The sequence below is a fragment of the Selaginella moellendorffii genome, unplaced genomic scaffold (assembly GCF_000143415.4).
Source record: "Selaginella moellendorffii unplaced genomic scaffold, v1.0 SELMOscaffold_36, whole genome shotgun sequence".
Lineage (NCBI taxonomy): Eukaryota > Viridiplantae > Streptophyta > Lycopodiopsida > Selaginellales > Selaginellaceae > Selaginella > Selaginella moellendorffii.
Window position 1 is genome coordinate 1,154,070 of NW_003314297.1, and position 21,962 is coordinate 1,176,031.

At 47.7% G+C, this 21,962-nt stretch overlaps 10 protein-coding genes across 11 annotated transcripts; 3 read left to right on the forward strand and 7 right to left on the reverse strand.

Moving 5' to 3' along the window:
- Nucleotides 1–1,792: 1,792 nt before the first annotated feature.
- On the reverse strand, nucleotides 1,793–2,592 carry LOC9653267. The gene is made up of 3 exons (XM_024683171.1): nucleotides 2,514–2,592; nucleotides 2,405–2,452; nucleotides 1,793–2,328 (listed from the first exon to the last, which is right to left on the reverse strand). Exons 1-3 carry the CDS (start codon nucleotides 2,562–2,564, stop codon nucleotides 1,888–1,890), a joined length of 540 nt encoding a protein of 179 aa, XP_024538939.1. The 5' UTR covers nucleotides 2,565–2,592; the 3' UTR covers nucleotides 1,793–1,887.
- A 254-nt stretch (nucleotides 2,593–2,846) lies between these two features.
- Nucleotides 2,847–5,202, forward strand: LOC9653268. The gene is made up of 9 exons (XM_024683170.1): nucleotides 2,847–3,079; nucleotides 3,125–3,185; nucleotides 3,237–3,373; nucleotides 3,423–3,617; nucleotides 3,680–3,732; nucleotides 3,788–3,825; nucleotides 3,883–4,195; nucleotides 4,255–4,703; nucleotides 4,764–5,202. Exons 2-9 carry the CDS (start codon nucleotides 3,160–3,162, stop codon nucleotides 5,143–5,145), a joined length of 1,593 nt encoding a protein of 530 aa, XP_024538938.1. The 5' UTR covers nucleotides 2,847–3,079; nucleotides 3,125–3,159; the 3' UTR covers nucleotides 5,146–5,202.
- Nucleotides 5,189–6,192, forward strand: LOC112349135 (proline-, glutamic acid- and leucine-rich protein 1-like). Its single transcript, XM_024682935.1, has 3 exons — nucleotides 5,189–5,898; nucleotides 5,948–6,133; nucleotides 6,174–6,192. The coding sequence occupies exons 1-3, from the start codon at nucleotides 5,204–5,206 to the stop codon at nucleotides 6,190–6,192; spliced, it is 900 nt and encodes a 299-aa protein (XP_024538703.1). The 5' UTR covers nucleotides 5,189–5,203.
- A 1,513-nt stretch (nucleotides 6,193–7,705) lies between these two features.
- LOC9658172 (protein HOTHEAD) lies at nucleotides 7,706–9,469 on the reverse strand. The gene is made up of 3 exons (XM_024682936.1): nucleotides 8,725–9,469; nucleotides 7,856–8,672; nucleotides 7,706–7,798 (listed from the first exon to the last, which is right to left on the reverse strand). The coding sequence occupies exons 1-3, from the start codon at nucleotides 9,467–9,469 to the stop codon at nucleotides 7,765–7,767; spliced, it is 1,596 nt and encodes a 531-aa protein (XP_024538704.1). The 3' UTR covers nucleotides 7,706–7,764.
- An 886-nt stretch (nucleotides 9,470–10,355) lies between these two features.
- LOC112349161 (transcription factor TFIIIB component B'' homolog) lies at nucleotides 10,356–12,341 on the reverse strand. 2 transcript variants are annotated; one of them, XM_024683012.1, is made up of 9 exons: nucleotides 12,234–12,341; nucleotides 11,890–12,164; nucleotides 11,678–11,834; nucleotides 11,530–11,615; nucleotides 11,380–11,465; nucleotides 11,114–11,324; nucleotides 10,922–11,066; nucleotides 10,750–10,856; nucleotides 10,356–10,689 (listed from the first exon to the last, which is right to left on the reverse strand). In XM_024683012.1, exons 1-9 carry the CDS (start codon nucleotides 12,277–12,279, stop codon nucleotides 10,450–10,452), a joined length of 1,353 nt encoding a protein of 450 aa, XP_024538780.1. In that variant the 5' UTR covers nucleotides 12,280–12,341; the 3' UTR covers nucleotides 10,356–10,449. The 2 variants fall into 2 exon arrangements, with proteins under 2 accessions (XP_024538780.1, XP_024538779.1); XM_024683011.1 differs by having other exon boundaries at nucleotides 11,672–11,834.
- Nucleotides 12,342–12,474: 133 nt separating this feature from the next.
- Nucleotides 12,475–14,826, forward strand: LOC9653269 (pentatricopeptide repeat-containing protein At2g13600). Its single transcript, XM_024682937.1, has one exon. The coding sequence runs from the start codon at nucleotides 12,475–12,477 to the stop codon at nucleotides 14,824–14,826; it is 2,352 nt and encodes a 783-aa protein (XP_024538705.1).
- A 13-nt stretch (nucleotides 14,827–14,839) lies between these two features.
- Nucleotides 14,840–15,615, reverse strand: LOC9658173 (photosystem II D1 precursor processing protein PSB27-H2, chloroplastic). Its single transcript, XM_002978207.3, has 3 exons — nucleotides 15,512–15,615; nucleotides 15,037–15,457; nucleotides 14,840–14,990 (listed from the first exon to the last, which is right to left on the reverse strand). The coding sequence occupies exons 1-3, from the start codon at nucleotides 15,514–15,516 to the stop codon at nucleotides 14,853–14,855; spliced, it is 564 nt and encodes a 187-aa protein (XP_002978253.2). The 5' UTR covers nucleotides 15,517–15,615; the 3' UTR covers nucleotides 14,840–14,852.
- On the reverse strand, nucleotides 15,461–16,864 carry LOC112349162. Its single transcript, XM_024683013.1, has 5 exons — nucleotides 16,824–16,864; nucleotides 16,272–16,766; nucleotides 16,013–16,134; nucleotides 15,896–15,956; nucleotides 15,461–15,839 (listed from the first exon to the last, which is right to left on the reverse strand). Exons 2-5 carry the CDS (start codon nucleotides 16,758–16,760, stop codon nucleotides 15,513–15,515), a joined length of 999 nt encoding a protein of 332 aa, XP_024538781.1. The 5' UTR covers nucleotides 16,761–16,766; nucleotides 16,824–16,864; the 3' UTR covers nucleotides 15,461–15,512.
- Nucleotides 16,865–16,954: 90 nt separating this feature from the next.
- LOC112349136 lies at nucleotides 16,955–17,899 on the reverse strand. Its single transcript, XM_024682938.1, has one exon. It carries the CDS (start codon nucleotides 17,897–17,899, stop codon nucleotides 16,955–16,957), a length of 945 nt encoding a protein of 314 aa, XP_024538706.1.
- Nucleotides 17,900–18,162: 263 nt separating this feature from the next.
- LOC9653270 (double-strand break repair protein MRE11) lies at nucleotides 18,163–21,960 on the reverse strand. Its single transcript, XM_024683010.1, has 21 exons — nucleotides 21,918–21,960; nucleotides 21,726–21,864; nucleotides 21,515–21,672; nucleotides 21,370–21,460; nucleotides 21,196–21,315; nucleotides 21,066–21,134; nucleotides 20,920–21,011; nucleotides 20,773–20,875; nucleotides 20,612–20,719; nucleotides 20,501–20,563; nucleotides 20,379–20,450; nucleotides 20,251–20,325; nucleotides 20,133–20,195; nucleotides 20,017–20,080; nucleotides 19,880–19,962; nucleotides 19,709–19,822; nucleotides 19,573–19,650; nucleotides 19,161–19,522; nucleotides 18,753–19,111; nucleotides 18,361–18,697; nucleotides 18,163–18,302 (listed from the first exon to the last, which is right to left on the reverse strand). Coding segments are annotated over exons 1-20 (2,463 nt in total). The 5' UTR covers nucleotides 21,920–21,960; the 3' UTR covers nucleotides 18,163–18,302; nucleotides 18,361–18,449.
- Nucleotides 21,961–21,962: the final 2 nt, after the last annotated feature.

The following is a 21,962-nucleotide window of genomic DNA, read 5'->3' on the forward strand; positions in this document are numbered from 1 at the left end:
TTGGTCCAAATATGTTATGCTTATTAGACTTTTACTTCAGTCACTAGCATTTGACATGGTTTTGGCTCCACTTTAAGCCTTAGGGATTTGTGTCTTATAGTCCCTTAGATTGCAAATCACATTTGTAGTTGCTTAATAAATATATTTAATTTGAGAAAGTGTAGCAATGTGGATATTTTAGCTCACAATCTTTCCTAATACCAAGGCATAGTCTCTTCCAACATGTCCTCTCTCCTTGCAATGCTTGATGCATTATTGAGGACATCTTAAATACCACCATCACAAAACAATTGCTTGAAATTAATCTCAAAAACTTGCAGTAGCTAAGATTGGTTGCCACTCTCGCTAGCATGTCATGGCATGATTATTTAGTACATAATATAAAAAAGCCTCACCACCCACTTAAAGAAGTTTGGCAAGGCTAGCAATCATTAAAACCATATTTTCATCCCCACTATTTCCAATGTCAAAGTTTCCTCCAGATGCTAGAAGTCTAGGTTTTTTATTATTGCTCTCCATCTTTATAACCATATCCAATATTACTCCAACCTCCCACAATGTAGAACAAATTGAGCTATACATCCTCCTTGCTTGCAAGTGTAATAACATTATTGTATTGGTCACTTGTGTTGAGCCATTGCTTCTAATTGAACAAGAACTTACATGCATTTATATTATACCCTACACCATGCAATTTAAGGACAACATTTACATAAATATGTTGATGCTATTTAGCAGCTTTATGACTGGCACATGTTCCCAAGAAAGGGTGGTTTTAGCCCTCTAGTGCCTTCTTTATTGCTGTAAGCAAATAGTGGATGCTCTAAAGAACATACAAGCTGTATAATGAATGTAATGCAAGTCATGATCGAATGTGAATATTTGGTATTTGCTCCACTTAAGGCAATTAGTTATCCTCAACATCATCATCCATCTCCATATGCTCTTTGTCTACCTCTTTATGCTCATGTTCTCCTTCAATAGAAACTTCTTGGATGCCAGTAGGGAGGTGCATATCCTCTACTACTGTTTAGACTTCTATAGATTGGACTTTTATGGTGACATTGTTGTTCTTGGCACATAAATGCATGCAAAAACACTAACACTTCAAACCAAAGTAATATATTCTAAAGCCTACCACATTTTATATTAGCCCCAAAAGCTAGACCACATGGTTTTCTTTGATATCAATTCCAATGATTGGTGAGATGATGATTTAGAAGGATTCAATGAGCCTCATGTACTTATATAAGTTGGCTTTTCAAATCCCTGTGCAAATGACTATAACAATGGATATTTTTAACTTACCTCATAAACATTTCTATCCTCAATGGTCTCGCTCTTAAAAACATCAATGCTGCAGCCCTATATTCTTTATCCTCTACTAGACCCAATTAGAAAATGTAAATTGGAAAACTTCCATATATGTCATTGGCAGTTCAACATTGCAACAATGATCTACATAGAAAATAGACTTCAAAAAACTCATCTACTGATTGAATCTAATCTTGGGTACCGGCAATCAAAATTATACTCCATATTGATGCATATGCATGTATGGTGATAATGGAAATATGCCATCATGGGTGTATTATGGCCATAAAATTGTAGACTAATTGTAGGACAACATGTGGACGGACAACTTGTGTCTCGTTGTTCAGACACTTCTGACAAACTTCACAACTATTAAACTATCAATCTTGAACAGAGATATTTATACTTAAATAGACTGGGTTTCATGCCCTCTAGACAGTATGAGTGTGGAATTCTAAATTTATTTTTAGAAGTTTGATGATTTGGCTTTAAGATTTACATAGGTGCAAAAGTTTTTCAAGTTTTACATGGCTTTCCTCCTAGTGGTTTTATGCTTTCATGCCAGATCCTTGGCTAATTGCGGAGCCTTGGAGTAGCATAGAGAGTGACTGTATAGAGAACTGTAATACTAGTTCCACTGTCAGTAACATTTGCTAGTGAAACTTGAATGTCACCAAAGGTTCCAAGGTAACGGCCAATACCACTGGTAATGGAGAAAACAAACTTGGAGGAGAGAGATCCATCGGCTGTGCCAGAAAAGTATATGCTTCCACTTCCATCCTTGAAAGCTATGGTGCCCGTCTGGAATGTAGAAGTGTTTGTGGTGGCACCAATAAAACCCGTGATTGTCCCTAGCTGGGCTGAGAAATAATCCAGCGCTTTGGTGAACTTTGCGCTGTACGTTGCCTGGTATCCTGGAGTGTAATTGGGGAACTGCTGTACGGGCCCCCCGGATACGGGGAACTCGGTTTGAGTCTTGTTGCCTACGGTACGCCCAACAATTTGCACGTAAATCTACAACAGCCAAAAGCAATGCTTAGCGGGATCAGGAAAAAACGAGAGAGAGGGAGAGGGAGAGGGGTTTTTCGACCTTTTTTGTGCCTAGAAGATGATACCGACCAGGAAACGATGCGGTAGCCTGGAAAGAAAAATAGAAGAATCCGAAAATTATTTGTGGAGCTTTAATGCTTTGGATGTACCCCTGCGATGACAACGCCAATCAGGAGCGCCATGATCAGGAGTTGGGCCATGCTCGGACTGTGCAGTGAGTGACAAAGCTCTCCGATAAAATATCAAGTGCTGAGCGTAGAAAGTCGTGATTGCCAACCGCAGGAGAAGAAAAGTTTAAAATCATCTCTGTCGGTGCTCAAAGTCAAACTCCTGATATGATCTCTTTATTTTATCTTTTGTTTGACTTCAGAGAAGACATAAGTCAAGGTGGTGTTTGCTGCAGTTTACAAAGCGCAAGGATGCCTTGACGGGGTATTTGCTATAGTTCACAAAGCTCTAGGATGCCTTTACAGGCTATTTGCTGCATTGTATGGATGCTGGTTCCAGTCGCATTGTCTCTGAGTCCAGACATAGCGCAAAATGCGATATGGTCCATCATCCCATCAACACTGGTTGGGGCTTGAGGTCCTCCCAAAAAGAGCTTGGACGTAATTGCCATAGCGCGCAGTCTGGATATTACAAATTTAGGGTTCTTGGCGGATAGGAGTAGCGAGCTAGGGTTTATTGGCAATGTGATCGCCAAGCAATGCAGCTGGTAAGGCAGTTCCTCTCCATAATCTTGCCTAACTTTGTGACGCAGGCACGAACTTTGGAGAATTTCGTGTTTCTCGAGGGATGAGTCTATGCAGCTCAACTGCCTTGTAAGCGTTAAGCTCCTCAGTAGAAATGCTTAAAATCTTGGAGTCTCGCAGGCCAGCATCACGAGTATCTGCCAGCTCCTGGGACAGAGAAATCCCGCAAAAGAATTCCATTAGATTGTTCCCAGGAAGAAGAGGAGCACTGACGGTGTGTAGCGCTCAACATGACAAGAGTGTGGATGATCAAACTGGTACCAGATGAAATTGAGGTAGAGTGCTGATGCTTTTGCATCTATACAGGTGAAGGCAAGGAGAAAAGCTTGAGCGTGCGTCCAAAGAGAGTTCCATGGAACAAGGGACTTAAAATGCTGCCGGGGCCATGCAAGGGTCGGACTCCTGAAGAGCAACTCAAGGTGGAAGAGCTGCGGAGGCAACGAATCAGTGCCGCGAACAAAGGCCGGCTTCCTTGGAACACAGGAAGAAAACATCCACCAGGTTTCTCGATTTGTTTTGTTACTTTCCAAGCTATCGAGATTTTTCCTTTCTTTCCGCGACAGAGACTATCAAGCGAATCAGGGAGAGAACGTTACTGGCGATGAGAGATCCCAAGGTTTGGAAAAACATATATGATAGCTGCATCTTTTGTCTTCGTTTTTTATGGACAGATCAGGGAGAAGTTGCGGGGGTTCCAGCAAAATTTGAGGTAAAAAATTTCTGCTCTTTTGTTACGCGATGGATTGACAAGCTAGATGTTTTACAGCGATGATATTAAAGCCAAGATCAGCATCGGGGTCCACGAACACTGGGTAAGAAAGCTCAAGGAGATAGCGTTGCAGAAACAATGCCTGGCCGAGTGGCAAGAATGCATTGCAGAGGCTGCGAGACAAGGAGGAGACGACCAAGAGGAACTGCAATGGGATAGTTACGATGTCGAGAGGCAACGGGAGAAAGAAGAAATCAGGCAACTCAAGGATGGCATGCGAGTCACGTCCAGAAGCCAGAGGAGGTTGGAATGGAGTGATGAGCACCGCCGGAAAGTTTCAGAGGCTATCAAAGCCAAGTGGAAATCGGAAGTAAGCTTCAGTTTTTCTTCATTTCCTCGAGGAGCTTAAGATTTCGTGTTTTGGTGTAGGAGTACAGGACCAAGGTGATGAAAGCTCTGAAACAGCGGGTAAGAGACACTAAAGTATCCTCGAAGCCCCGGAGGGAACCACGGCCGCCGAGACCGGCAAGGCCTCCAAAGCCTCCGAAACCTCCAAAACCAGTTGGAATTCCACTCGTTGGTGGTGAACCGCGACGAACAGCCGCGGGGGTACGCGTAAACGAGAAGTTTGTGTCCGCGGTTATGGCTGGCGAAGATAAAGAAGCTGCGAATGTGCTCAAGAAGAAGCCACCGGTGAAGGTGAATGGCGTTGTGCATTCTAGGCTCGAGAGTGCGACCGATAAAGCCAAGAAACTTTCTCCCCCGGTACCAACGTTCGTGGACTTGCGAGCGTCGGAGAAGACCGAGAAACTCCGCGAACTGCGGGCGAGTCGGTTGCTGGTTGATACGAAGAAGAAAGAGGCCGCCGAGCGAGCAAAGTAAGTGTTTGGGATTCTCCTTATCGTTCCAAAACTCATGGCTGTGTTTTTCACGTATAGAATGTTGATGGCTGAGGCTGAAGCCGCTGCTAAAGCTCTGGAAGCCATCGCGTTCAAAGACCAATTCGCAATGGCATCGCTGCTCGAGACACGCAAGCTGCTAGCCGAGGCCGCGCGATCCATCAAGGCGGTGGAATGCAAGCCCGAGGATGTAAGTATCCTCGCGGGGGATAAGGAGAAGCTTGAGCTCGATCAAACAAGCGAAGCTGACGATCAGAGCTCCAGAAAAGGCCACGGCTCGATCGACGTGTCCGCAAAGGCCAACGAGGAAACGTGTACAGATGTCGAGAGGGAGATGCTACAAGAGATTCCGGGCTGTGTTTCCAAAAGGGCAAAGAGATGGCACTGTGGGAGGCTGGTTTACAGGGACGAACAAACTTAGATTGCTAAAAGGACGAGGTCGGAGCTATTAAAACCTTTGAAGTTGTCTTTTCCCTTTCATGGATCCTGGGAGAGGTCCTCACGACTATCAAGGTTGGGGAGTTTCAAGAAGGATTGGATGGCATCACCATCACTTTCGGCCCCCAGTTCCAGTTCCTCCGTCTCCATTGCCATTCGCTCCAGCTCCAGCTCCATTCCCATCTCCTATTACTCCAACACCATTCCCATCTCCAACTCCATCTCCAACTATTCCAACTCCATTCCCATCTCCAACTCCATCTCCAACTCCAACTCCAACTATATCACCAGCGTCAACAAAAACAACAGCGCTTCTATCTTTGATTCCTTTTGTGGTGTTCGTAGGAGTGGTAGCACTAGTAGCGTTCGGGCTTTGGTGGGTCTTTGAGAGAAAAAGGAAAGATGATGGTGATGGAGATAGGGAAAAACATGAAACTCGAGTCGAGCTAGGTTTTATCAGCTGTCGCAACGAAGCGGAGCTCCAGCAAGCCGAGGATGGTTTACTAAGAGAAAAAGAGGGAGACTTTGCGATTGACGTTGGCGTGCAGGAATGTTCAGAAGCTCCAATACACCATGTAGATTCTATCCAAACTAGCAGCAAGGAGAGAGTTGGTGACATCAATAGTTGCCATGCACAAGAATCTTCAGAAACTATCCAAACTAGCAGCGAGGATAAAGCTTGCGAGATAGAAGAACTAGGTCATGCCAAGGAACAAGGTGGCGGCGGGAACAATAGGTAAACTTGATTTTATTTTTCTCCTTGATGTTATGCATTTGCATGATAGATGTCGGAAGAGCCAATTCGGGAGGTCTTTGGCCGCAGAGTATGTAGATGCTGCAATGGCTTGCATTCGTAACGATGGAACAGGGACGAATTCCTCGTTTACCGTCGTAAGGATGAGGACCGCACTGATAAAACTCACCCGGGCCATGGAGATTCTGAAGGCGGAGAGCAGTGAGCACGAGGGCCTGTTTGAGGTCTTCAACTTGATGGGATTTGCATACCTGGAGCTCGAAAATATTCCAGTAGCCGCCTCGCACTTCGAGAGGGCAAAGGCGATCGCTGAGAAGAACTTTGGAATGGGGCATCCCAGCATCTTGGCCGCAGCTCTCAGCCTGGTAGCGGTATACTCGTCCATGAACAGGTAGGTATCTAATTTGGTTTTTCTTTGATTTTTATGTTTTTTTTCTGAAAATTTTAGATGGAGCCAAGCAATTAGATGCCAGGCCGAGGTTCTAGAGCACCTCCAGGCACAAAACGTGCATCCAGATGTTCTCAAGGAGCACAAGGCCAAGCTCCAAAGGCTACACGATGAAGAGCTTCAACAGTGATTTTTAGAAGATTACCCCAGTAGCTCAACAGCCAAGCAATGCTCCTTGAAAACATCTGGTTTGGTACTTAGAGAAGCTAAAGAGAAAAAACTTTTAGAATAGAAAATGTGAGATTATTTCAAAACAAAATGACTCATTTGACAATATCAGAGTGACCACACCTTAACTTTGGTGGTGGTTTAGAAAGGATATGGATACTGGTTGTATACATGTTATCAACATGTTAAATTCTACATGGAATCCTTACTATAATCTATTATAGTAAGGATCTCATGCAAGTTGTATACAACCTTTGGTTAAGGTTTTTTGAAAAGGTTAACTAAAAGGGTTGTAGCTTTGTAGTATTGTTGTAAAGTTCATACAAATAATTTGGTACGCTATATTATCACCACCGGGTGACATTCACTAATCAAAGGTCATTTTGTTCCTAGTTCATATTTATAGCTAGAAAGAATTACTAATAATTAAATCAATGAGAAAAAAACTGATAAGATGAAGGCTTTGTTGTGAGAGCCAAAGTGAGGTTCTATATTCTAGGTATATTCTTTACACAAACCAAAACTATCTTAATAATATAATTTTAGTTATGTGCTACAATAGTGATATTAATATAATTATTTTATTTATATCATACAACAATATCCTCTCTCACTTTTTTTCTCTTCTAATTTGGAAAGAAAGAGAGAGAAGAATTTATATCCAACCAAAACTATGGCTGAGAATTTATGTCTGACAATAATACACTAGTTTCCCAAGTTTTTCATTGAAATCACCCCACTAAGATTTGACGGATAAATGTGCTTAAAGGATTACAACAAATTAGAAAAGAATATCCTAAAATATACCTGGATATTCTAGGAAAATTCCTTGGATAATCTCAAAAAACTAATCTAAATGAATAATAACCATCAGATTGAGCATATACTAGAATATTTATATTTTGAGAATAGTGGGCTGCATGCAGTAATAGTCATATTTAGTATTATTTATTAATTTAATTGACCAGATTAATCTTATTGCTAGAGTATACTATATAAATTATAAATACCTGGTAGAATATCCCAAAATATCTATTCTAGTATGTTTGCATAAAAATCAATATTCAGAAAACGACATCAGTTTTTTTCAAACATGATCCAATCAAGAGTAGACTTTTTAGCTCTGTCTGGTGGCTTCAACTTACCATGTAAAGATGTTCACATCAGAAGACATTAAAATCAAATGAAGTTTATTTTGTTCATAATCAAGTAAAGCAAAATGACATTTAAGCCTAGGCCTGCTTAACCATTTCCAATCCCATGTACCTGCAGAGGTGATTTAGTTCAAAACAAGAATAACGAAAATGAGAAATAATACTGTACCTTGCTAGCATCATGAAAGTCGACTGAGGATTCGTCCCTGGAGAGAAATCAAACACGCTGCTATCAAGCACTCGGAGTTTTTCGACCCCAATAACTCGGTAAGTGCGATCCACCACCTTTCCCACTCTACAGCTACCATGGTAATGCCACATGGTTGCCAGAGCTGTTCGACAGTATAGTGCGAGTGTTATGTTGATGGTTGGCTTTAGTAAAGGATTCCTTCGATTTGGAGCAGCCACAATGCCACCAGAAGGCATGGGCTGAAAAGCAGTGATGAAAGGGCTGAAGCTGGAAGTCAGTAAAACTTCTTCAAGTGTGTTGGCTCCACTCACGCACGTCTGCATATCAACAGAGTCTTTGAAGTAGTTAAAGGTGACTTGAGGATTATCATCAGCATTCAGAGTTAAAAGCCGGATCTCTCCACTTGAACGAGGCTTAGCGACCTTCTGCGTGACCACAACGATTGGACTCTTCTGCGGACTGCTTAACCCTTCGAAGTATGTTCCAGATGGATCGATCCCCACACTTTGAATGAGGGAAACTTCAACTGGGGATGGTGAGCCGATGTAGACTCTGGTGGATGGATTGTCAACTATGTGTTTTCCAACATCGGGGGAATCCGCGACCACTTTGATTTTCTTAGCTTGAAGGTGGTCTCTGGGACCAATTCCACTAAGCATGAGCAGCTGAGGAGTGCCTATTGCACCTGCTGTGAGTATCACTTCACTTTTGGATGAATTCCGGAGAAGAACAGTATACGTTTTCCCAGATAAACGGCCTGTGACTTGAACACCTACAGCTTTTGGAGTACCAGAACCTATTTAAGAGAAACGAAAACAACGTCAAACTTATAAAAACTGAATAATTACCTGAGAAGATGATCTTCTGAACAAGAGCGTTTATCACAACTTGGACGTTGGTCAGATTCGCATACAGGGGCAACAAGTTTGATGCAGGCCTCCGAGTTCCATTCCCATCAAAGAGAGTGCCTCCAACCTTCGCTCCTGGAAGGTGATCGTAAGTTACACCATTATCGGGCGTCACACCAGCTTGGAGCAGCGCATTCTTGTAAGCGGTCTGAAAGGGTCCAGTCCGAGGTAGCGATGATATCCCGTTCTCAAGCCACTCATAAGATGCATTCACTTGAGCGTAGTCATCCAAGCCCACGATGCTGTCTATCTCGGACTTTGGTGCACGAGTCATGAAGCCACCGTTGATGGAGGTTCCTCCCCCAAGGACTCTTGCTCTTGCATTCAGTACCAGGTCTGTGGTCAGAAATGCTTGAGAATGAGCTAGATCGAGCATGCTCACTGCAAAATTCTCCTCTCTCATCAGCACGGGATATCCATACGGGGAGTCGCCTCTTTCCAGCAGCAGGACTTTGAACTTTTGCGACAGAGTTGCCGCTAGTGCACATCCACAGGCACCTCCTCCAACAATGATGTAGTCATAGCCTTCTGGTGCGAATCTGGCATCTGCTGCTTCTTCAAAAAATGAGAAGTTCAGAGCCAGAGTAGCGGGAACTGAAAGCAGAGTTAGCACAACTATGAAGCAGCGTGATGGGGAGAAGTGGTCACGCATGACTTCTTTTTCATTTGCTTCGTTTACATGCATGGGTATTTAAATTGGTGCATTACCTAATTTTAGGTTGAACAACTCATTATAAGTTTTTCTTTGCCCCTTAGGTGCTTTGGTGCTCTTGCTAAACTCAAATCCAAGTGCTGGAGTTCTATTTCCACGACACGATCGATCTAATCAATTCCAGGAGCATGCATGTGGCTTGTTCACCATGACTAGCAATTGCACGGTGGTTTTCGTCCCGGGTGGCAAGTTTGGAGCGATCGACGATGTTCTCACCAAGGGCCCATCGCGTGATCCGAGATTGTGGGACTAGCCAAAGGGACGTACATCAGAGACGATTCCACCAACACCATCACCCACAACCGGTTTGTTCTTGACTCTTGTGGTGGCTGTATTCGAGGATGGTAAAGAGTAAAACAAGTTGATATTCACAAGTCTTTCATGCTCTATATGTAAGTTATTTCCTGACTGATTGGTGCGTGATTCCTAGGGACCTAAGCAGACTAGCAACTGGTACCTTGAGGTGGAAAAGCTGTGCCTCACCCAACACCTTCGTAAAGATGTCTACTGTTTGTGTGCTATGGTTTTGATGTTGATTACTCCATGCTATTGCATAAGGGAAGAATACATATGGTGGAAGTAATTAAATCATGTTATACCAACATTATATGAAAAAATCCTTAGAATCTTTGGCAAGGGCACAAAAGTACCAATGGTGTTATTATGATACAATGTCAATAAGCTGATCCGAAGTTTATCAACATCATGTGGCTGGTCTATTAGACCATACAAAATCGAAGCTCAACTTGGTCTACAAATATAACAAATGGGTAAGCAACATATAGCACACATATCTCACATTCAACCCATCCATGATATTATCTGGACATGGTTTATCCTGTTTGCCACAAAATTAATCTAAAACAAAAATAGACAATTACTCAACGTATTCAAAAAAAATTTTGCACAGAAAATTTCTGAATGCCTAAACGTTAGCGCTGAAATCAGTCACGTCACGTGTATGCAAATGGGAGCTCCGTCTCGTACGCAAACAGGGCCGGCGGTGGTGGCGTTGCAGCGGAGTAATCCGGTTTGCATTCTCGCCGCTCTTCCTCCTGCTTTGGCACAGCCGTTTCCTCCATCACCATCTCCTCGTAGCTACATCCATCCTCCTCGTTACCATTGCCTCCATCCTCTTCGTTACCATCATGCTCAGCGTTTGCCATGTCCTCCTGGACGGGCTCGGCAGCGCCCTACACAGAGAACAACAAAGGCTTCGTAAAAAAGGGGGAAGGAAGAAAAGCCATCCTCACCTTGGTAGCATTGATATCCCAAGTGAAATCAAACTCGTCCTCTGCGGTCGCTTCCGCGGCTGCTGCTGCCTTGAGCTTGTTCACAAGCTCCTCATAGTGAGCCAAATCTGGAACTTGAGATCGTTAACACTAGTTTGATAAAAGATGGAAGGTAAAATGCTCAGTAACACACCTCCCCTGGGTTGGAGAATTGTCTGCGACATACGCCTTGGATTCTCCTTCTCTTCCTTCTTGTACTTCGCTTTTATCTGTTTGCGTGTCTTCCCCGGAAACAGGCATTTTATGACAGCAAAATCAGTGCCAAACTGCTGAACAGACTGATCAAACGGATGTTAGACTGGCGCAAGTACTTTGGCTTTTGTACCTTGTAAAACATGTCAGTCTCTTCAGGCTTCCATCTATCCCTTGGGATCTTGTCCATGTAAGAATGATAATTTAGTTTCGTTGTTGTCTCGTCTATGCGCCTGTAGGATCCAACGTCGTCTTGGTTGAAAGCCCTCGCGTCTACTTCCAGGCTCTGCTGATTAATAACGATCTTTCCATCCACGACCTCGACTTGCGGTGCCAGAGGAACCCTGTAGAAACAAGTCAAGAAAAGAAAGCGCAAAACGAAAGAAACTAAGCACATACGCTTGCTCCTTCTCTCTATCCCGCTGCTCGGTTGCGCCAGCAGAGGCTCGCTGTTCCAGCTTCTTAGCGGCCTCCTCCTTTTGCTTCTGTTAATGCAGAAGTTCTTCAGCAAAAGAAAGCAGGTCTTCTTTGAGAAAAAAACAGACTAACCTTCCTCTCCTTTGCTTCCGCAAGCTTGATAATATCTTTCATAGTCATCGTCGCAGGATCGATGGCCTCGTCAACATTGATATCAGCTGTGGATAAAATGTGTATGTGAGACCCTGAACTGGGATACAAAAGAAAGACGTACATCTACCTCGCTTTTGGCGTGGAGATGGGCTCCCTGACGCCCTCTTCCTTTTTCCCTTGGAGCTCTCACCCGTCTCGCTGGTGGAGGGTGGCACCACAGAAGCCGGCCGCTGCCTCTGGCTAGAAGCCGATGGCCCGGCAGAGGTTGAAGGCCCGGAAGGATCCTTCCATGAAAAGCAACCGTCAAGAAAGAAACAAAGAAAAGAGAAATACTCTTACCAATCGGGCCGATTGAGGCAATGTAGATTGCGCGCTCGACGATGATACCCCTCGAGTTTCTCTCAAGGCGGCTGGCGGATTACTGGGGGCTGGAGCCCCAGATGTTGCCGCTGCTACTGGAGCCGGAGGAGCTATCGGAGCTACTGGCGCCGCGGGAGTCGGCGATGGAGGTGGAACAGGCGATGATTCCTGTGTAGGCGCGATATTTTCATCCGCCGCAGCGGCTTTTCGAGCTCGCGGCTTCACCTTTGGCTGGAATGCAGCGGAGCGACTAGCTGGAGAGAAGAAAGAAGAAAAAATTCCACGAATTCAATCACAGGAACCATAAGAAACCAAGCACTCACAGGGAGCCGCTCCAGCCGCATTCAGCGCTTGCAGCGATGACAACATCCTCGCAGCTCGCGCCGCGCACCGCCGGCGCTCCTCTCCCACGCTTCCCTCTGTGTCCCTCGCCCGTGAATTACATAGCGGATAAACCCTAACAAGAGAGAAAGATAAGGGCTTTCTTGCAGGCCGTCCGATCTATCTAACGGCTGCGATTCCATGCCAAGTGTATCTTCGTCCTCCTCGCGCCCTTGATGGCGGATGTCCAAGTCTCTCGGATTTCGCTTTCATCGACGATCGTTTGTCTCTGGGCCTCAACTCGCGAGTCTCGAAGGGGCGCTGAAGGGGATAGATCCGTCACAGCCCCAAAAATGCCAGGAAATCTACACTGCTTTGCTCAAGAGCTACGCTCACAAGCAATCCCTCGACGATGCGCGGCGTCTCCACGCTCACATGATCCAAACCGGCTTCGATCGCCTACAAATCCTGGGAAATCTCCTCATCAGCACATACGGGCGGTGTAGAGATCCCGGGAACTCGCAAAGGGTCTTCGAGAATTTGGAGAGAAGGAACATCTACTCGTGGATCAGCCTCGTCTCTGCGTATGCCCAGAATGGTCACCTCCCGGAATCCTGGAGAGCGTTCGCGCTCATCCCCCAGCGAAGCATCCCCTGCTGGAACGCGATGATCACTGCTCTCGGCCAAAACGATCGCGCTCCCGCCGCCAGGGAGCTCTTCGATGCAATGCCGGATCGAGAAACCGCGTCCTGGAACTCGATGATCGTCGGGTATGCCAAGAACGGGCATAGCCGAGAGGGATTCCACCTCTTTCTCGCCATGACCCTCGAAGGCGTGGAGCCGGACAGGATAACTTTCCTGGGGGTCATCGACGCTTCCGGGAACCTCGGGAACTTGAAGCTGGCGAGGATGATCCACGAGGAGATTCTCTTGTCGGGTGAATTCCAGCACGACGTCTTCGTTGGAACTGCGATTGTCGGAATGTATGGAAGATGCCGCAGCCCCGACGACGCACAGCGGAGCTTCGACTCCATGTCCGTCAAGAACTCCGTGTCGTGGACATCGCTGGCAGTGGCTTACGGACAAAACGGATGCCTTGAGCGCGCGCTGTCGGTGTTTGAGCAGACACCCGACAAGACTGTCGTATCGTGGTCGGCTATGGTGGCGGCGTACGCTCAAAACGGCCACTCCAATCTTGCGCTGCTCGTCTTCAAGCTCATGGATCTCCACGGCTTCTGTCCAAACCTCTTGACTTTCACCAGCGCTCTGGATGCCTGCGCAAGCTCCTCCGCGATTGGAGACGGCCGGATCCTTCACTCGGAAGCCGCTGCACTTGAAGTCGATGACGATGTTCATATCGGAGGCGCGCTCGTCAGCATGTATGGGAGCTCCGGGTGCTGCAACGAGGCGAAGTCGGTGTTTGATCGCCTCCCCGTGAGGAACGAAGTCGTGGCGACTGCGATGATCGGAGCTTACGCCGAGGCGAGTGACTTTCCTGCGGCTCTGACGATCTTCCGGGGCTTGGACCTCGACGGCTACAAGCACCGCAGTATAACTTTCGTCACCATTCTTAATGCCTGCGATGATCTTCGCCAGGGAAACGCCTTGCACGAGAGGATCATCGCCGCTGGGCTCGAATCCCACACCATCACTGCCACTGCGCTTACTTGCATGTACAGGAGATGCAAGAGCCTTAGAGATGCCCGGTCCGCCTTTGACAAGCTGCTGGATAAGAATGTCGTCAGCTGGACTGCGATGATCGTCGCCTACGTCGAGAACAACGACGAGAGAGAAGCTCTCGGCCTGTTTAAGAAGATGGACGTCGAAGGAACCAGTCCGGACGTGGTGATCTTGACCACTGTTCTTGATGCCTGTGCCAACATCTCGGATCTCTCCCAAGGACGAGCTATCCACCGTGCTCTCGAGGATGGTAGCGTTCCTCTCACCGAAGTGGCTACCGGGTTGATCGACATGTATGGAAAGTGCGGCAGCGTGGTGGACGCCAAGTTGGTCTTTAATGCGCTGGAGGAACAACTCGGAGCAGAAATGACATTGCCTTGGACTTCCATGGTGACGGCCTTTGCTCAAAACGGGCACGGTCTGGAAGCTGTGGAGCTATTTCGATCAATGGAGCTTCACGGCGTCGAGGCCAATGAGATTTCTCTCGTGAGTGTCCTTTGTGCGTGTAGTCACTCGGGCTTGATCACCGAAGGCTTGAGTTACTTCTCCTCTATTGAACAGGACCGGGGATTAGCTCTTCTGCCTGAACATCAAGTCTGCTGGATAGATCTGCTAGGAAGGATTGGGAAGTTGGAGTTAGCGGAGAATGCGATGGAGAGTATACCTCTCTCTCGCGACGAGAAGATCATTGCCTGGACAGCTTTTCTTGGAGCTTGCAAAACTCACGACGATGAGAGGCGAGCAAAGCGTGCTGCTGAGAAGCTTGTGGAGCTGGATTCCAAACTCTCCTCGTCTTACATAATGCTATCCAACGTTCACTCGCTTTCCTGCGAGCTCACCAAACTTGTCAAGTCATCCAAGGCAGTGTCGAGCACCGCAAAAACAATAGGAAAAAACATACTGGCCAGGCGATGACAACGTTGATGGATAAAAAAGCTTCGTTACAAATCTGCCTCGGCATTGCTAAGGTTTTGCAAAATCTCTGACTTGATATCGTCTGGCATAACCGCTGTTGGTCCAGATTTCAAGTAGAAACTCCCAAGCTGCCGCAAAGCTTTTTCCAAAACTTGATACGAGCTCTGCACATAAACAATGGGAACGAGAAAAGCTATGAACCAGGCTTACTTGTTCTTGGACCTCTTTGGAATTTTTCCATTTCGTGAGGTACTCCCGAATGGAATCCTTGGCAGTGTTTGCAGCCTCACGGAACTTCTGCTCCTCCTTGGCTGGATCCTTCTGCAAAGCCTCGCGCAAATTCTTCACTACATCCCGGGCCGCCTTGAGGTAGCTCTTTGGCAGCTTCTTCCCGGACTTCGTCGTCTCGTTTGGATCAAACACCGACAGAATCCCATCCAGCAAGCTCTCCTCCTTCTTGACACTAGCCTCCTGCTCTGCCCGAGCTGCAGCTGGAGGCGGCGCTACAATAGGAAGCGCGAGCATCGAAAATGCGAGCTCTCTGCGGCTCCAGATTCCAGGGAAAGATCGTCCGCTGCGATCCAAGGCCAGGATCATACCTGGAATAGAATTCGCGTGCGCCATAAAACCCCTATCGCCAAGAACCCTAAATTTCATTTCCCGCCAAAGCCACACTTTAAAGTACCTCATTTAACCCCAGAGAGAATGGGCCTGTAAGAGATTCCATTGAGCTCTTCGAACAGCCACTTGAGCTCTGTCATGTCCTTCACGTTGTAATGCGCATTGAAATGGTTTCCTGGGCGAAGAACTGGCTCCGGAGATATCTGCTGGAAATCTGTGAGTTTCTTCCGGAACCATTGAAACATCCCGGTTTGTCTTGGTTTTACTTGGCTGCCCGCAGCGAGTTCCTCAAGATTTCCCTCGACAGCAGCAGCATTTTTGGCGTCGGTCACGCGGCACTTGAAGATTCCGGCAGGATTCACGAGGTCTGGGATTAAATCTGCCGAGACCACCTATGAAAAATTGGATTTTGTAAGCTCTAGCAGCGAAATGAGATGAGAATGCTTACCACCATGACTTGATTCGCAGGAAGACACCACGTTGAGCAGAGAGAGCTCACCACATCCTCACTGCAACAAAGTTTTGTCATCGTTTTCTATCATCAAACCAAAAAATCTAGTCCAACCTCAATCCATCTTCGGTGTTCTTGACGCAGTCGAAGCTAAACTTGTGAAGCAGCTGATCAAGGTATGCTCGCTCCTGGTTTCCATTGCTTGGAGCCACGAGAGCCTGGAGCACTCCTCGTTCCTACGACCAAGAGAAAATTGAGTCACCCAGTGCGATAAACCCGCAAGGAAAAGAGCTCTTACTCGAGGCGAAGAAAAGAGAAAAAAAAATTCTTGCCGAGAAATCGAAGATCAAACTCTTCATTCCTGATTTCTCACCTGCAAGTATCCCAGTAATTGCATCGACCCTCGCACAGCTTCAAACTTGTTGTCCGAAGATATCGATGGCATGGCAAAATTCTCATCGCCAGCTTCCACACCAAATCGTCCCTGCTGCTCCCTTCTCGATTCCGCGGCCATTCTCCTCGCCATTAGCTTCTCGGCATACTTTGATCTAATGCTCTGCCTGGACCCGATCAAGCCCTCCAAAATCTCCTTCTCCTCCAATGTCTCCTTCCGCGGCTGCGAATCCGATACTACCCGCTGCTCCACTCCCGGCAGCATTCCCCCAATCCCGAGCCCAGCGATCACATCGGCTGCTGCCACGGTCCCCTCCACTTCCGAAATGCTCGATCTCGCGCTCACAGATGCGGACGAGCTGCAATCTTTGCCGCCGCCACCGGCCACGATCGATTTACCGGACGATGCCAGCTGGAGGAACGCTCGACATTCGTAGATCACGCCACGGATCGCAAAGCGCGCCCCCATTTTGCCCTAGCATACATTTCCATGCCACGTCATAGCTACATTTGCATGCCACGTCATACTTACTTTATGTCCACGCGTCGCTCCGTTTCGCACACGTCACGCGCTAATTGGCTGTTAATCTTCCTACGTGGCGTTCACGTTTACTCCACGTCAAGCGCTCTTGGCGCCAGGTCATTCGGCTATAAGGAGAAACCCTAGTGCTGGGGGAGCTCGCAGCTATGGCGGAGGGCGAGGAGGAATTCGGCGGCAGCTCCAGCGGCAGCAGCGGCAGCATCGACGTGATCCCGGACAGCATCGTCTCCTCCATTCTCTCCAAGCTCGTCGAGGCGCGGCGCATTGCCCAGGCGGCGACCGTGTGCCGGCGGTGGCGCTACTCCTCCACGGGCGTCCACGTCCTCCGCCTCGACTTCTTCGGCGATTTCGACCACCGAGGTACTTGCGGCTCGAGCCTGAATAGCGAATCGAGCAGCGAGATCAGCGGCAGCAGCAGCTGTAGCGGCAGCGATCACCACCGCGGCGATGGCACCGGGGGGCGGCGGCGATCCACGGGCGAGATGCTCCAGATTTACTCGCGGATGCTGGAGCGCTGCTCGGGCCTCCGGGAGCTCCTCATCGATCGCCTCGTGTGCCGCAGCTCCAGCGGCGAGCAGTTCCTGTACACCTGGGCCACCAATCTCCGCCACTCCCTCGAGGTGTTCCATTTCCGGGGCCGATTCGACTTTAGCGGCGCGCTCGTCCGCGCGCTCGCGAACTGCCACAAGCTCCGCAGCCTCGAGTTCGTGGACGAGATGGGTGGAGTTTGCGGCTGCCAGTGCTCCAAGTTTGAGATCGAGGATGAGAATGGTGGCGCCATCATCTTCCCGAGCTTGCGAAGGTGCGTCTTCCAGGACATGCTCATGAACGACTCCAAGCTGGAGAAGTTCGTGAGCCTGTGCCCGGTGCTGGAAGACCTTGAGGCCCTCCATCTCTTCGGCCTGGAAGCTCCCAGTCTCGCCGCCGCCACCCTGCTTCACTTCAAGCTCGTGTGGAAGCCCAAGAAGGAGAACTGCTTCTACGTGGACGAGACGCCGCTGCGCTGCCTCAAGCTCGCGTGCCCCAGGCTCGCCAGCCTCGCGGTCGACTGCGTCAAGGAAGTCCATCTCGACGGAGCCACGCTGGTGGAGCTCCGGGCGCTCTGCTACTTCAAGCCCGTGTTTAAGCGGCCGCCATCTTTGAAGGTGTTGGAGCTCGCGAGCAAAGGCTGGCCGTCGAACGGGATCTACCAGTTCCTGGACATGGCGAAGCAGGCTCGCGAGATCTCCATGAGGTTGAAGCTCGGCCACCACCACCGGAAGCAGCCGTTCTCGTTCCCGGATATGTTCGAAGGCTTCACGGCGCTGCGAACTCTCAAGATCGGGCTGGATATGTTTGAGGTCTGTCGATGCTTTAGTCTTGCTCGGAAGTTACAGCTCTCTGATGTGATTTGCCAGGCCTTGCAAGTCGGTAGCTTGTCCGAACCGTTGCTCCATTCGCGGCCACCGCTCGAGGACGTTACTTTAGTCGCTGACAGTGGAAACAAGAACGCGATCAGCTTGCTGTCAAGTATTCTCGAGTGCGATACCTTGTCGACGTTGCGGCTCAGCTTGCTGGAGCGCCCCAGCGGAACGTTTTGCACGAGCTTGCTCAAGCTCCAGTCGCGGTATAACAAGGTCAGCATCGTTGTGGACGCGCAGGACACGGATGATGAGGACGACGAGAGCGAGTACGAAGATGATCTCTCTTTCTCGGACGCTGACAACGACGAGGAGGATGAAGGCGAAGAAGAAGATATAGACGAGGACGATTACGAGACAGAAAGGACTCCAAGTGCATCGGAGACAGATTATGAGGACTTGCCTTGATACAAGCTGGGAATGCGAGATTCAGAGTCACTTTCTTGCTGGTCCCCATTTTCGAGCCTGTGGAAAACCAAGTTATCTGCACAGTCCAGGAAGAAGAGGAAAGAATTCCAACCTGAGAACCTCTCGTGGATGTTGTCAGTTGAACATCGCCATCGCTGTCGTGCTCGTTCTCCACTTCGTCGTTGTCCTCGTCGTCCACGGACCTCGACTTGGACGATTGTGTTCTTCCTCGCTTTGGAGTGCTTTGGCCTCTGCCTCGCCCTCTCGACGTTGATGCGGCCCGCTTTCTTCCTTTGGTCGGAGTCGGCTCCTATCAAACCACACTTGTGAGGAGAGAAGAACGAGAAGAAATTGCTACTTACCGCGTCACTCTCTGGGTCTTCGGGGTCGTCATTCGCTGATGATGCAGCGACGTCTTCTTCATCACTGTCTGCTGCTGTTGCTGCGGTTGCAGCAGCACGACTACTAGACCTGTATGGAAAACCGTCGTAGAAACTTTGATGGAAGAATAAATGTATACCGTCTGGGACGTGCTCCAATCGCGGTGTCTAGCGTCGTTTGTTTCATGTTTTGTTTTCCTCTGCCTCGGCCCCTTCCTCGACCACGACCTCGTCCGCGGCCGGTTGGCGCGTCATCCTCATCGTCGTCATCATCACCAACAGCAGCGGCAGAAGCTCTTGACTTTCTCGTAGCGGTGGCTTTTGTAGCTTTAGCTTTGCTCGCTTTCGTTACCACTGTAGTTCCCGAGATACCAAAATCGTCATCATCGTCGATATCAACTGTTCGTCTCTGGCCAGAAGTCGAGCCTTTCGATTGTGTGACTTGCGACCACGGCCGAACTGCATCCGCTAGTGACACACTAGGTGCTTGATTGCGTGGGTCCTATCACAAAATAGGCATTACAGAGAGTCAAGCTTTGAGGTTTTAACTACCTGCATGTGTTCGGTGACCTTCTCCACAATCTCGCTTTCATCCATTAGTTCCACCTCTTCGTCCTCGAGAAGCTTTTTCTAGATTACGATGAAATGGTGTCACAGCTTTGTCCAGTATGATTTGGTGAAAGTTTACCTGCGTTTCTTGAAGCGTGTGCTCCACACACGACTGGAACGCCTGCTTGTCATCTTTGTTCACAAAGTCGTGCAATGCCAAACCAAGGACTGACACCGGTAGAATCTCCATTTTCTGCAATCGACGCGATTGTTAGTAGGCAAATCTGATCTCTGTGCTACGGCGACCAACCAGATTACTCTCTGCTACCAGAGCCTCAATATTTTGCTGGTTTAGCTCCTCAGGTGCAAGAAGTTCTTTTTCGCTTCCAGAAGCTGGTCAAGGAAAGCTTTCATTCCCCGACGAGGGAATAACAATAGAGATATTACCGTCAAGTCGCTGTTTTTTCTTTGAAGACTTGGTAAATATCAAAATGTCATGCGGATTAGCAACCTGCAATTCGGTGCGTTTTATCTTAGTGAAAAAGAGCTGTAGGACTGCAAACCTTGCCGACAAACTTTTGTCCAAATTTTTGAGGATTTATAGTAGTGCAATCTGTGTAATCCACCTGCAAAAATATCACAAACTAGTCTTTCGGTGTACTTTCAAAAATAATCCTTTACCCTGACACGGATGAGAGGGAGCATGCTCTCTTGAGACTGAGACTTGGCAACAGCAGTAGTAATAAGATCTTGCACCTGTAAAAGGCACTTTCGTAAGCGTCCAAGGCAGCAAAAATTGAAACACTTGCCACTTCTCCCAGATGAGAAAGAACAGAAGTTTGGTCGCTTGGATCAATGCCTTCTATATCCTTCAAGACCACCTGCAGGCAACCAACTTAAAAAATATGACGATTGAAGCACGTTCACTTACATCAGTAAATTCAAAAGGCCTGACGGTTTTGAGTGGAACCTTTGTTGGTCGATATTTATTTCCCTGCAGAGATATTAGAATTCGAAATACAGATAAGTAAATCTTCAAAACCTTGATTTCCAATTGGAGGACATGCTTAGGCTGAGCTTCACCATCCGTCAATGCGGTTGCAACAGAAGAACCTGGCTGCGTGACGTGGAATCCCATCCCGGGAACTTCCTGCAGAGTAGAACATAAGTGACGATCCGCAACAACAAATCAGGGTGATCAACCTGTGGGTCCACTATGCACTCGTGCTCGTGACCCCAGACAACAAAATCCAGAAAACGAGCAAGGAAATGCTCATTGATGGCGTTCTTCGGATTTGTCTTTACTCTAAAATATACCGGAATTATTAAACCACGCCAGAATTTTGATACCTGTTTTGATGCAGCACAAACATATTGAACCACTCAGATGACGGGCAGTCCGCATGATCTGCCGGTCGCTTCCATTGAACACCTTCTGGGGTCTGAAAACCAAAAGAAGATACTTTAGCACTAAAATTAAGACTTCACTTCTAGACCTGAAAAATCCGATTCAAACGTTCATCACGGATATTACCCAGACCATACAAAGCTATCTTTGTTGAGCCCTGCATAAGAGAAATAGGGAAGAGATAATAGTTAAATGAGAGACGGTCTGAAAAAAGTTACCTTTCGAAGAAGAATGGGATGTAGTGCAATTTTTCCAACACCGGAGCCACCAAGGTCGACCTTCCCAAAGTAGTTCACTAGATTTGAAGACGCCAGGATGTCAATCGCTGATATGTTGTCCTGTACAAAACGTACTTCGTGAAAACCACGAGCTTATGCATCGGAAACTCTTACCACTCCAGCAGGATCGTCGTGATTCCCATGGATGGTGAACACCGGAAGGCCAACATTGTAGTGCGCATCTTCGTAGTTAACATGGCCAAACCTGAGTAAAAGACAATTGTAAGTCTGTTGAGAAAAAGAAAAGAAAGACAAATACTTGTTTGGGAAGTTGATGGTCTGATCGCTCACGACTTGGAATTGGACCGGCAGATCGTTGAGGCAATAGCGACGAAGAATATCGATCGTCTTCACCAGCGTGGTAGACGACGGACGATTTTCATGGAACAAATCCCCTCCCAGGAGCATAAAATCGACCTGGCCTCCACTCCAAATCAATTCAACTTGCTGCACAAAGTCACATATCTCACCTGGCGCTCGAAAGCAATCCGGCATATTTCATCGAATGTCCTGAAAGAATCCTGGCGCCGAATCTCATCCTTCTCCAAATACCCCAGATGACAATCCGTCGCGATCAGGATCCTAAATGTGTCGGGATCGAGATCCTCCCTAGCAAGCGCGCCGCACATCGATCAACTACGCGAAATTTTCCAGAGACTTACATTGGACGCTCCCGCCCAGACGAAGAACCCTAAACCCCCTCTACA

Coding starts and splice junctions, on each gene's coding strand:
- LOC9653267 (XM_024683171.1), bottom strand. CDS start 2,564: ATGGCCCAACTCCTGATCATGGCGCTCCTGATTGGCGTTGTCATCGCA. Junction 2,453..2,513: donor TTGGCGTTGTCATCGCAGGG/GTACATCCAAAG, acceptor TTTTCTTTCCAG/GCTACCGCATCGTTTCCTGG. Junction 2,329..2,404: donor ATCTTCTAGGCACAAAAAAG/GTCGAAAAACCC, acceptor TGGCTGTTGTAG/ATTTACGTGCAAATTGTTGG.
- LOC9653268 (XM_024683170.1), top strand. CDS start 3,160: ATGAGTCTATGCAGCTCAACTGCCTT. Junction 3,618..3,679: donor AGGAAGAAAACATCCACCAG/GTTTCTCGATTT, acceptor TTTCCGCGACAG/AGACTATCAAGCGAATCAGG. Junction 3,733..3,787: donor TGGCGATGAGAGATCCCAAG/GTTTGGAAAAAC, acceptor TTTTATGGACAG/ATCAGGGAGAAGTTGCGGGG.
- LOC112349135 (XM_024682935.1), top strand. CDS start 5,204: ATGGATCCTGGGAGAGGTCCTCACGACTATCAAGGTTGGGGAGTTTCA. Junction 5,899..5,947: donor GGTGGCGGCGGGAACAATAG/GTAAACTTGATT, acceptor TTTGCATGATAG/ATGTCGGAAGAGCCAATTCG.
- LOC9658172 (XM_024682936.1), bottom strand. CDS start 9,469: ATGCATGTAAACGAAGCAAATGAAAAAGAAGTCATGCGTGACCACTTC. Junction 8,673..8,724: donor TCAGAAGATCATCTTCTCAG/GTAATTATTCAG, acceptor TCTCTTAAATAG/GTTCTGGTACTCCAAAAGCT. Junction 7,799..7,855: donor ACTTTCATGATGCTAGCAAG/GTACAGTATTAT, acceptor TCACCTCTGCAG/GTACATGGGATTGGAAATGG.
- LOC112349161 (XM_024683011.1), bottom strand. CDS start 12,279: ATGTTGTCATCGCTGCAAGCGCTGAATGCGGCTGGAGCGGCTCCCT. Junction 11,835..11,889: donor TGCCTCAATCGGCCCGATTG/GTAAGAGTATTT, acceptor TTTTCATGGAAG/GATCCTTCCGGGCCTTCAAC. Junction 11,616..11,671: donor ACGCCAAAAGCGAGGTAGAT/GTACGTCTTTCT, acceptor TTTTATCCACAG/CTGATATCAATGTTGACGAG.
- LOC9653269 (XM_024682937.1), top strand. CDS start 12,475: ATGTCCAAGTCTCTCGGATTTCGCTTTCATCGACGATCGTTTGTCTCT.
- LOC9658173 (XM_002978207.3), bottom strand. Junction 14,991..15,036: donor CCAAAGAGGTCCAAGAACAA/GTAAGCCTGGTT, acceptor GTTTATGTGCAG/AGCTCGTATCAAGTTTTGGA.
- LOC112349162 (XM_024683013.1), bottom strand. CDS start 16,760: ATGGGGGCGCGCTTTGCGATCCGTGGCGTGATCTACGAATGTCGAGCG. Junction 15,957..16,012: donor AACACCGAAGATGGATTGAG/GTTGGACTAGAT, acceptor ACTTTGTTGCAG/TGAGGATGTGGTGAGCTCTC. Junction 15,840..15,895: donor CTGCGAATCAAGTCATGGTG/GTAAGCATTCTC, acceptor AATTTTTCATAG/GTGGTCTCGGCAGATTTAAT.
- LOC112349136 (XM_024682938.1), bottom strand. CDS start 17,899: ATGGACTTCCTTGACGCAGTCGACCGCGAGGCTGGCGAGCCTGGGGCA.
- LOC9653270 (XM_024683010.1), bottom strand. Junction 20,876..20,919: donor TTTGTGCTGCATCAAAACAG/GTATCAAAATTC, acceptor GGTATATTTTAG/AGTAAAGACAAATCCGAAGA. Junction 20,196..20,250: donor TCCCTCTCATCCGTGTCAGG/GTAAAGGATTAT, acceptor ATATTTTTGCAG/GTGGATTACACAGATTGCAC.